Source organism: Pinus tabuliformis, chromosome 6, assembly GCF_031772625.1.
Source record: "Pinus tabuliformis cultivar Carrire ecotype Pingquan chromosome 6, CPIR1, whole genome shotgun sequence".
Classification (NCBI taxonomy): Eukaryota; Viridiplantae; Streptophyta; class Pinopsida; order Pinales; family Pinaceae; genus Pinus; species Pinus tabuliformis.
This window is the reverse complement of record NC_142292.1, coordinates 486,604,728-486,616,864: the sequence shown is the minus strand read 5'-3', so window position 1 is coordinate 486,616,864 and position 12,137 is coordinate 486,604,728. Positions and strand designations below refer to the sequence as shown.

The following is a 12,137-nucleotide window of genomic DNA, read 5'->3' as shown; positions in this document are numbered from 1 at the left end:
TTTGGGGAAAATGTTGGGGTCTTCGTCCTTCTGGTCCGGCTTTACACAAACCGGGTAGGGTCCTTCTTGTTTATGCTATGCGGTCATATATATTTTGTTGGTAGCAGTTAGGCTATGCCTCTGTCTGTTCTCGGTCTTAGTTGGTCTGTCGATAGGTGGCCTCCTGTGCACTATGTCCTCTGCTGTAACTTTTGTTTATGAATTTGGGAAAAAGTTTATGTATCCCGTCTCTGGCTATTGGTAATGCTTCGGTCTCTGCTCAGTTTGGTTTGTTCTGGGTTGTGTGGAACCCTCCTTGGCCTGTGTCAATTGTATGAGGACTGTTATGGATGGTTTTTGAAGGCTCTGTGCCTCGGACCTGCGTGGGGTTACAGAATGCTATCTTTTTGTGCTACCATGGACTTTGACAAATGTTTATACACACACACACACACACACATATATATATATTGTAAATTTTCATTGTTAAATCAATAGCATGCTTTTGTGAAATACCTGGATGGTTTCTTCTGCTGTGTTTGGCTCCTTCAGTTTGATGCGCAATTTGATTAACAATCATTCAATTCTGTCATTAATTTCTATGCACAATACATAATTCTTGTCATTTATGGAAAACAATAATGGATACCTGTAAGCTTCAATTTACTTTTTAAAAATATATTTCAGAGCTACGCTCTCTGGTCTCTTTTCTTTTGGATGGCAGCAACCCCACCTTTGTCTTTGGGTTGCCTATTTAAGTTGTTGGTAGCCTCATTCTGTTGAGGAACTACCTACAGTTACAATGTAGTTACATTCCAATTTCTGGCAGTTTGTTTCCTAACTTATTTAAAACTAATTTCTAATCTAACTACTGTTCAAATTAAAGGAAAACATTGGTTGTGATAGCCTTCTTTTAAACATAAAATAAAATTAAACTAAAAGTGAATTTAATTTTAACAGCTTGTCCAGTTGTCGCCTCCCTAATTGGATGCTCTTGCATCAGGCTCCCAGGGTGAATGAATCTCATGGCTCCTATCCATGAGCTCTTCAATCGAATACCTGGCGCTTTGAATCTGTCCAGCATCCAACTAGGAACTGTCCTCAATTGGACAGTTCTTCCATTTAACCAGGTACTGTAAGTACTCCTTCTGTCGTGTCCGCCTAGCTACCTGAGTATCCAATATTTGTTCGATCTCTAGAGGCTTGGCTGGGGGCATCTGTCTGACCCATGTCTTTGTCTCTCCTTCTCCCTGGGTGTCCCGTGTGTATTCTGTTGAACTGTCCTCCACATTAGCAGTAATGTAAGGGTACAGGTCTGCCACATTGAAAATGGGCGAGATCCCGATACCCGGGGGTAGTTGTAGTTCATATGCGTTGGCAGAGAACTTTTGTAGTATCCGGCAAGGCCCTATTTTTTTCAGTTTGAGCTTGTTATATTCCCCTTTAGGAAACCTCTCTTTCCGTAGATGTGCCAATACCAGGTCTCCTACATTGAATTGCACTTCCCGTCGTTTTAAGTCTGCCTTCTGTTTATATCTTTGGCTGTTGTCCTGCAATTTGGTTTTCACCTGTTCATGAAGTTCGTTGATCACCTTTGCGAAATCTTCACCATCAGCACTCCTTCGTTCCAACCGACCCAAATCCGCAACTCGTGCACACCACGGGGGTGCATTCCATATAGGATCTGGAAAGGACTTCTTCCCGTACTCCTGTTGGGTGAATCGTTATAAGCGAACTCTGCTTGTGCGAGTACACGATCCCACTGTCGTGAATTTTCACCAACCAGACTACGTAACAGATTCCCCAGACTTCGGTTCACTACCTCAGTCTACCCATCAGTCTGTGGATGATAAGCTGAGCTGAAATTTAATTTAGTATCTAACTTCTTCCACAAAGTCCGCCAAAAATGACCCGTGAACTTCACATCCCTATCTGAAATAATAGACTTTGGCAAGCCATGTAGTCTGACAATTTCTGTGAAGAACAAGTGGGCTACATGCATGGCATCGCTGGTATTTTTACAAGGAATAAAATGCACCATCTTAGTAAAGCGATCCACTACTACCATGATTGAATCGTACCCCTTCTGTGTCCTTGGCAAGCCTAAGACAAAGTCTAAACTGACTGAGTCCCATGGTCTGTCTAGAATAGGTAGGGGCATATACAATCCCGTATTTTGACTGTGTCCCTTTGCCAGTTGACACATCTTACATCTAGCCACATATCTCTGTACGTCTCGCCGCATCTTCGGCCAATAATAGAAGTGACTTACTTGGTCCAAAGTCTTGTCTATGCCAAAATGTCCAGCTAGACCCCCACTATGTTTCTCCTGAATTAAGTTTTCCCTCATTGAACATTCTGGGATACACAATTGTCCTCCCCTGAACAACAATCCTTCCTGTATATTATAGTCTAGCCACGAACTGTTGTCCCTCAACAACGGATTCTGGCAAGCTTCGTATGCTTCCTTAAAGTCTACATCTATTTCATACAGATCCTTGAGATGCTCAAAGCCTAACACCTGCACTCTGCTTTCTTGTAAAATCAAACTCCTCTTGCTTAACGCATCTGCCACTTTGTTGGCTTGTCCACTGATGTGTTTCAGCACAAACGTAAAACTTTGGAGGTATTCCACCCACTTCGCATGTTTATGGTTCAGCTTATGCTGTTGCATGACATATTGCAAAGCGGAATTGTCTGAAAACATAACAAATTCATTTCCCATTAAGTAATGTCTCCAATGTTTCAGTGCTTGTACCACTGCATAAAACTCCTTGTCGTAGGACGTATATTTCTGTCTACTCTCATTCAACTTCTCGCTGAAATAGGCCACTGGTTTGTCCTCTTGGCTGAGTACTGCTCCAATGGTTGTCCCACTGGCATCGCAATGAACTTGAAAAAGTTTGTTGAAATTTGGTAACCTCAAAATGGGTCTTTCGGTGATCTTCTTTTTCAGCAGTTGAAAACTCTTTTCAGCTGACTCCGTCCAATGAAAAGGTTGATTTGCTTTTTTAATGGTATCCACCATGGGTGCACAAATCCCACTGAAATCTTTTATAAATTTCCAATAAAAACTCGCCAACCCATGAAAACTCCGTACTTCAAACAAACTCTTGGGGGATGGCCAGCTAACTATGGCTGCAACCTTTTCCGGATCCATCTTTAATTCGTTTTCTGAAATCACAAACCCCAAATAAATTAACTCCTTAAAAAACGTACACTTTTTCAAATTTAATAGCAACTTATTCTGCTGCAATTTTTCCAAGACACACCTGACGTGTCGGAAATGTTCTTCCCTTGTCTTACTGAAAATAAGGATATCATCTAAATACACAATCACAAACTTTCCAATATATTCCTTCAGCATCTCGTTCATCAAGTGCATGAATGTGTTGGGTGCGTTGCTCAATCCAAATGGCATGACCAGCCATTCATACAGGCCTTCATTGGTCTTGAAAGCGGTCTTCCACTTGTCATCTTCTCGAATCCGAATCTGATAATATCTGCTTTTTAAATCAATCTTCGAAAAATATGCCTCTCCACTCAAATAGTCTATCATATCATCCATCTGTGGTAAGGGAAACCTGTACTTGATGGTAATCTTATTTATTGCTCAAGAATCAGTACACATCCGCCACTCTCCTCCTTTCTTGGGAGCTAAGACTGTTGGAACCACACAAGGACTTAAACTCTCTCGAATCAACCCTTTGTCCAACAACTCCTGTACCTGCTTCCTGATCTCCTCATTGTCCTTTGGACTCATTTGGTAAGCAGCTTTGTTTGGTAAACTAGCTCCTGGAATGAAATCAATATGGTGATTGATACTCCTCCTTGGTGGTAATTTATTCGGTAAATCATCCACTACAATGTCGCTAAACTCTTGTAGCATATCTTGTATCTCCTCAGGCAAATCAGTAATCTTAGTGTGGATTAACACTACTCTTGGCCTTCGCACAATTGCAAACTTTATTTCATCATCTCCAATCTGTTGTAGGAACTCTTTTCCTCCTAACAATAACGTTTTTGTTCCACTGTTTTCTGTTGTATCCTCCTCTCTCTTGGCTACCAACGTATGCTTGATCCCATCTTTCGCAAACTTATAACAGTTTGTCTTCCCATCATGGACTACTTTCCTGTCATACTGCCATGGTCTACCCAGTAGTATATGGCACACATCCATCGGCATAATATCACAAGTTACCTTATCCTTATACCTACCAATATGAAACTCCACTTCGCACTGCTCATCAACCAGCAGTTGATGTCCTTTTTGTAACCAAGACACTCGGTATGGGGTTGGGTGCTTCAATATTTTTAAACCCAGTTTCTCTACCATTTCAGTGGCTACTAGGTTGTTAGTGCTTCCGCTATCAATAATCAATTTACAACATTTCCCATGTGATTTACACACAGTTCGGAACAGTGCTTTCTGTTGTGTCTGGCCAGCTAATTTTTTAGCTGTTTTCAACAATACCTTGTTCAACACCAAGGCCTCTCCTGTCTCAGGCATGTTCTCCACTTCTTGAGGTGGTGCCTCAACTTCCTCCGGTTGAGCAACACATGCTCCTCTTTGTCCTGCTTGATCACTTTCAGGACATTCAAAAGACCGGTGTCCCCACTTGTGACACTTGTAACATTGATAGGCATTTCCTCTGCCTCTTCCATTACCTCTTCCTCGTTGGTAAGGCCTTCCTCCTCTAGTGTTACCTTCTTTATCAGTTGGTCCTGTAGTTTTTGAACTGCTACCTTCTTCATTGTTGTTGGCAGTTCTACCTCTGCCAAAACACTGTCCTCTTCCTCGGCCAGATCCATGTCCTCTTCTGGCATTCTGCTTCCTGGTGATCTTCTCTTCTGCTTTTAAAGCACTTTGATAGGCTTCCTCTATGGACTTGGGGGAGAGAATACTAATCTCATCTAGTATCTCCATTCGTAATCCATTCACAAACCTCGCTGTCTTTTCTGGGGTATCTTCGACATAACCCGCTCATAGATTCACTCTGTAGAATTCTTCTGTATATTCCTTCACAGTCATTGCCCTTTGTTTCAAGTTTTGTACCTGTCTATATAGAGAAATCTGATAGTCTTTGGGTAAAAACTTACTTTTCATCTTGGCGATCATCCTGTTCCATTTTTTAATTGGTGGCTTATTTGACCTTCTCCTTTCTGCTTGCACACTGTCCCACCATAGTGTTGCATGTCCCTTTAGTTTGGTGGCTGCAAACCTGACCTTCTTATCCTCACTGATTTCTTCACATTCGAAGTATTTATCCAACTCACTAATCCAGTCCAACAATACTTCTGTAGATAAACTGCCATTATAGTTCGAAAGCTCTGGCTTCGGTTTGTTGCTTGCTAACAAAACAGACCTCAATAATTTTATCTCTGGCCCTTCCTCATCGGATCCATCCGTCGTAGCTGCAATTTCTTCTTCACTATCGTCGCCACCTTCTGGATCCCTGCTTCTACTGCTGCCAATCTGGCACTTAGGATCCTGATTTCTTCATGTAATCCTTCGTTGGCTACTCTCCGAATAGCTCTACCTCGACCTCTTCTTCCTACTTCCATATTTTTTCTTCCTTAAGGAAAGAACTTGCTCTGATACCAAAATTTGGTGACAATTCCTAAGACGCCGAAGTGGCAAGCCTACGTGGCGATTGGCCTGCGTTCAACTTTTCCCGTGCTCATATTTGCTTGGGGTTTTAGGTAAGGTTTTAATGGGCAATTAATTCTCCTCCGTCCCGAGGTGGTCTCAGTCTGTGTGACACGGCTCTATGGCGCGGTCTGTTGTGGTTGAGTTGGTTATGTTTCCGCCAGTTTTGGTTTTGCTCCCCTACGTTCTTACCTGGTTCGTTTTGCAAGGAAAGGATGGTGCTCTGCTTCTTGCTGTCTTCTGGGTCCTTTTTCGAGTCTGGTCCTCTGTCATTTTGTTAACTGTGTGATGGTGTTTCGTTGGACCTGGTGGTTGCTTCTTGCATGGTTTTTTGAGGAGGTTTTGGGCTCTGTGGTCGCCCTGGGTATGCCTTGGCTTCTCTGTATTTGTTCGCAGATATTTGATTTTACCAGGTTGATGGCATTGTTTTTAAGTGTTTCAGTGGTTGCATTGTTTTACCAGGCCCTCTGCCCAACTCTCTCGGCAATGGTTTGACAGCTTCTACTCGAGGTAATTCCTCTGCTCCGGTTTCAATTCTTCGTTTCCTTTACTTTCACTGACAGCTTTGCTCTTGGTGAGCAGACGGTGGTCTTATGGCTCTGTGGCCATGGTTTATGTTATGTTGGGTCTTGGTATTTTCTTGGCCCTCTAGCCGTTGGTTGCGCTTTGTTGTGTCTCGGCTTTCCTTGGCTCTGGTGTCGTTGGCTATGCTCTGTTGGTCTCAGTTTTGTGGCTCGGCTATGGAGCTCGGCCTCCTCTTCAGGTATCCGTTGTGGGTATTCATCCTACCCTCTCTCTGTTCTTTATCATGGGTTTATGGTTATGCTGCCTCACTAATTCTCTGTTTGTCTGTGCAGGTACTCGGCCCTCGTCACGGTGGTTGCAAGGGTTTGGTCTTTGGGGAAAATGCTGGGGTCTTCGTCCTTCTGGTCCGGCTTTACGCAAACCGGGTAGGGTCCTTCCTGTTTACACTATGCGGTCATATATATTTTGTTGGTAGCAGTTAGGCTATGCCTCTGTTTGTTCTTGGTCTTAGTTGGTTTGTTGATAGGTGGCCTCTTGTGCACCGTGTCCTCTGCTGTAACTTTTGTTTATGAATTTGGGAAAAATTTTATGTATCCCGTCTCTGGTTGTTGGTAATGCTTCGATCTCTGCTCAGTTTGGTTTGTTTTGGGTTGTGTGGAACCCTCCTTGGCCTGTGTTGATTGTATGAGGACTGTTATGGATGGTTTTTGAAGGCTTTGTGCCTCGGACCTGCGTGGGGTTACAGAATGTTATCTTTTTGTGCTACCGTGGACTTTGACAAATGTTTACACACACACACACACATATATATATATTGTAAATTTTCACTGTTAAATCAATAGCATGCTTTTGTGAAATACCTGGATGGTTTCTTCTGTTGTGTTTGGCTCCTTCAGTTTGATGCACAATTTGATTAACAGTCATTCAATTATGTCATTAATTTCTATGCACAGTACATAATTCTTTTCATTTATGGAAAACAATCATGGATACCTATAAGCTTCAAGTTACTTTGTAAAAATATATTTCAGAGCTAAGCTCTCTGGTCTCTTTTATTCTGGATGGCAGCGACCCCACCTTTGTCTTTGGGTTGCCTATTTAAGTTGTTGGTAGCCTCATTTTGTTGAGGAACTACCTACAATTACAATGTAGTTACATTCAAGTTTCTGGCAGTTTGTTTTCTAACTTATTTAAAACTAATTTCTAATCTAACTACTGTTCAAATTAAAGGAAAACATTGGTTGTGACAACCTTCTTTTAAACGTAAAATAAAATTAAACTAAAAGTGAATTTAATTTTAACAGCTTGTCCAGCTATCGCCTTCCTAATTGGATGCTCCTGCATCAGATGCCCCTGCGTTAGACTCTCGGGGAAATAAATTGTCCATGATCTCTTGAACATTTATGTAATGCTTGGACATCTATGGAGCAGTCATCCAAGTAGCATCCTCTAATGGGTGATTTTTCCACTTCACCAAATACTGAAAATATTATTTTCCTCTAGTTTCTTCACCACTTTTCGATCTAATAGCCCTTCCATTTCCTTTGGAGTTGATTTGCGCAGTCACTGCTTCCATTCAACAATCTAATCTACTTCATTGGAAGACTCATCATTTGGAACTTGTATTGTTCCCTAAAAGGAATACAAATTAGAAACATTAAAAATTAGGGAAATACCAACATTGTTTGGAAGATCCACTTCATAAGTATTTGAGGAAAATTTCCTTGAAATTTTATAAAGTCCGAACTTCTTGAGTTTTAGCTTGTTGTAACTCCCTTTAGGAGATCTTTCTTTCCTCAAATGTACCATGACTAAATCATCAATCTCGAAGTTTTGTTACATTCTCTTTGAATCAACCCTTTGTTTGTATTTGTTGTTGTTTTCTTGTAATTGTTGTTTAACTCTTTCTTGCAATTCCTGCATGCCTGGCCAAAAATAAAAAAACATTCAATTGAGCAAAAGTTAAATATCTTGCCCAAAATGTCTTAATAACCCTCCGCTATGTTTTTTCCTGATAAGATTTTTTCTTATAGAACATTTGGGTATGCACAATCTACTATCTTTAAATAGCAAGCCTTCATGCAACATAAAACTCAACCACGGAGTTCTATCCCCACTAAATGGATTTTTACCAGCAACATATGCATCTTTAAAATCGACATCTTCCTTATACATCTCTTTCATTTCATCAAATCCTAAAGTGTTGATTTGAAACTCATGCAAAATCAAATTTACTCTACTTAATGCATCAATGACCTTATTTATTTACCACTTGTATGTTTGATGACAAATGTGAAATTTCACAAGAACTCCACCCATTTAGTATGCCTCTGATTCAATTTGGCATGTTGATAAACTGTAGAGCATGGTTATCAGTATAAAGAACAAACTCATTGGGCATGAGATAATGCCTTCATTTTTCTAAAGCCTTAACTATAACATAAAACTCTTTATCATAAGAGGAATACTTTTGATTTGTTTCATTTAATTTTTCACTAAAATATGCAATCACCCTTCTTTCTTGACCTAGGACTACTCCAATAGCAACTCTACTAGCATCAGTCTCAACTTGAAAACATTTGTTCAAATCTGGTAAGGCGAGTACAAATTGTTAAGTTATCCTTTGCTTTAGTAATTTAAAATTTCTATCAGCTGCTACAGTCCATTTAAATGGTTGCTTATTCTCCTTGATTGTGTCAACAATGGGTGCACACAAACTGCTGAAATTCTTTATAAACTTTCGGTAGAAACTTGCAAGGTCGTGAAAGCTTCTTACCTCAAAACACATTTCTTGGAATAGGCCAGTTAATGATTTCCTTCACTTTATTTGAATCCATCTTCAATCCTTCTTCCGAAATCACAAATCCCAGGAATACCAACTCATTCTTCATGAAGCTGCATTTCTTTAAATTTATCAAGTTCTTCTCTTATCGCAGGGTGCTCAAAACTAATTTGAGATGCTTTAGATGATCTTTTTTTGTTTGGTTGTGGGGAGGCGAGGAGGGGCGCTGAGGTGGGGGAGTGCGAGCAGGATGGGGTTGGGCAAAGCGAAGTGTCATTTTTTTTTCAATTATTCTTTTTTTGTGGTTTTTTTTTTATGTTACTTCTTAATTTTGTTTTTTTTAATGGCTTTTATATTTTAAGTTTTGTTTTTAAATTTTTATAATTAAATTTTTTTATTTTTGTTATTTTCTTTTAATTTAATTTCAGGTTATTTATTTATTTTTATAATTTTAATTTCAAAAAAACAATTCTTAAATATTTATTTTATTTTGTTTATTTAAATTATTTAATTTAAGTATTTTTTAATTTTATTTTAATTGATTTTTTTTTTTATTTTTTTTTTTCTTAATTTTTAATGAGGTTTTTAATTGTAGAGATGAGGCTTCTGTGATCCATATTAAGTTTACGAGAGATTTTTCGGCGAAAATCACATGAGATGTCATTTGTCGACGCGTTTCGAGGTTTTTAATTTTTATTTGTCGTTTTTTAACTTAAAAATTGTTTTTAAATTTTCTTTTTAAGTTTAATTTGTTTTTCTTTAAATTATATATATTTTTTTAATTTTAATTTAATTTTTTTATATTTTTTTTGTTGTTGTTTTCTGTTAATTTTTTATTTAATTTTTTTATTTTTATGAGAGAATTTTGTTTTTTTTTTTACATTTTTATAGTTTTTTGTTTTTTATATCTATATATATATATATATATATAGTATTTGATTTTTTTGTCATGTTTTTTTTTTTTTTTTTTTTTTAACTAACATGAAAATCATCAACATTTAAAAAAAAAAATATCCACACTTAATTCATTAGAAAATTTAAAGTGTAAAAACTAAGCCCTTTAAACAAAAAAGATTGATGTTTATCAGCGCTTTTCAAAATCAAAATGAAAATCACTAACAAAAAAAATGTTCACACTTGATACATAAAAAAATTTAAAGAGTCAAAAATAAGCCCTCTAAAAAAATGTGTTGATGCTACATCAACACTTTTCAAAATCAGCATAAAAATCACTATCATTTAAAAAAATGTGTTGATGTTGCATCAACACTTTTCAAAATCAGCATGAAAATCATTAACATCGAAAAAAATGTTCATACTTGATACATAAGAAAATTTAAAGTGTCAAAAATATGCTTAAAAAAAGTGTATTCTCGCATCACCACTTTTCAAAATCGGGGAATTTTTTGCTACCTCAAAAAAATGGGTACCAGTTCACTCTCGTTTGATCGGTAACTATGTTTTGGTAAGAGTTATGTTATGCAACGAGCTCACAAATAAATAGATCAACGACTTAAAAATGATTCTCTTTGAGGGAAAACCTCTTTTACATTACATAAATGAACAATTCTTTGATGATTGAAATGATTAAAATCAATTTTCTATATATAAGAGTCTAAGGGGTCACAATATAATGAAAGTCGACATAACAATAATAATGTAAGGGCACAACAATAACAATAGTGGGTTTATATGGGGCACAATAATAACAATATGGGAACTAGGGCTATACTAAAAATAACAATAAGGGGGCTTGAGTAGTTCTAGATGCTTCTGTATAAAATTCTCATCCTCCCATGTGGAATCTCCAACGAGTAAGTTCTTCCACTTGATGAGATACTCTGAAATTAATCGATTTCGTAGTTGTCGACTTCTTGTTTTTGTGATTGCATCAAGTTCCCATATGATTTTTCCTTCTTTGTCAAGTTCTGACAATATTGTTTGAACTAGGAGCTTATCACCTATAACCTTATTTAAACATGAAACATGGAAAACTAGGAGCACTCGGGAAGATTTAGGAAGCTCCAATTTGTACGTCATAGTACCAATCTTTTGCAACACCTTGTAAGGACCATAATACTCTGGGGATAATTTATTATTCTTCTTAGCTTTCTTGAGGGACATTTGTTTGAATGGTTGTAGTCGTAAAAATGTCCAATCGCCTACATCAAAACTTCTTTCGCCACAATGTTGATCTGCCTGTTGTTTCATTCCATTTTGTGCCAAAGTGAAGTTATCTTTTAAGAGTTGGAGAACTTCTTGTTGATGCTCAATGTGATCTTCCACTACTTGAACCTTAGAATTTTCTCTTAAAGACGATGTGATGGATGGTGGATGATATCCATAAATTGTCATAAATGGGGTCATTTTTGCTACAGTATGGAAGGAATTGTTATACCACCATTCAGCCAAAGGAAACCACTTGACCCATTGTGTCTATTTATCAGATAGAAATAAACTAAAATATCATTCCAAACATTTGTTCATTGTCTTAGTTTTCCCATCAGATTGAGGATGATAAGATGAGCTATGAGCTAATTAAGTACCCAGAGAATAAATAATTCCATCCAAAAATTTCTAGTGAAAATGGGATCTCTGTCGCTTACAATAATCTTTGGGTTTCTATGTAGTTTTTGAATTGTTTCCATAAATGCAATAGCAATTGTACCGACTTTAAATGGATGAGATAATGCACAAAAGTGTGCATACTTGGTAAGTCTATCAACTACCACCATGATAACACTCTTTCCTTCGGACTTGGGTAAACATGTGATAAAATCCATTGAAACCTCCTCCCACTTGGAATGGATAAAGATTGTAACAGGCCCGGGGTCTTAATTGTTTCAACTTTATTTTGTCGGCAAACCAAACATTCTGCCACAAACTTTTAAATATTAAATTTAAGGCAATCTCAAAAAAATTCCTTCTTAACCATATGGTAAGTTTTTAAAAATCCCGAGTGCCCTCCTAAGGGAGAGGTGTGCAATTCAAGAAGAATCTTTTGTTTGAGTTGGGAATTCTTACAAAGGTATAAGCAATCTTTGTACCATAATGAATCATTTTTCCAATTAAATGTATCAGATGTACTTGGATCTTGCTACAACTTTTGAATGAGTGCCCACACTTCTTCATTATTTTTCATTCATCCTTTGCTTTGGTTATCTAGTCTCGTTGGATAATAGAAATGACCCAAAGCAATGT

At 37.8% G+C, this 12,137-nt stretch overlaps 1 protein-coding gene across 1 annotated transcript in view; it reads left to right on the top strand.

The window, feature by feature from the left end:
* Nucleotides 1–12,137, top strand: part of LOC149259413 (uncharacterized) — a 51,552-nt gene that overhangs the window by 4,440 nt on the left and 34,975 nt on the right. The window contains exons 3-4 of the mRNA XM_089454125.1: nt 6,043–6,139; nt 6,487–6,579. Of these exons, the coding sequence (XP_089310251.1) occupies nt 6,043–6,139; nt 6,487–6,579 (190 nt within the window). The remainder of the gene's footprint in view (nt 1–6,042; nt 6,140–6,486; nt 6,580–12,137) is intronic.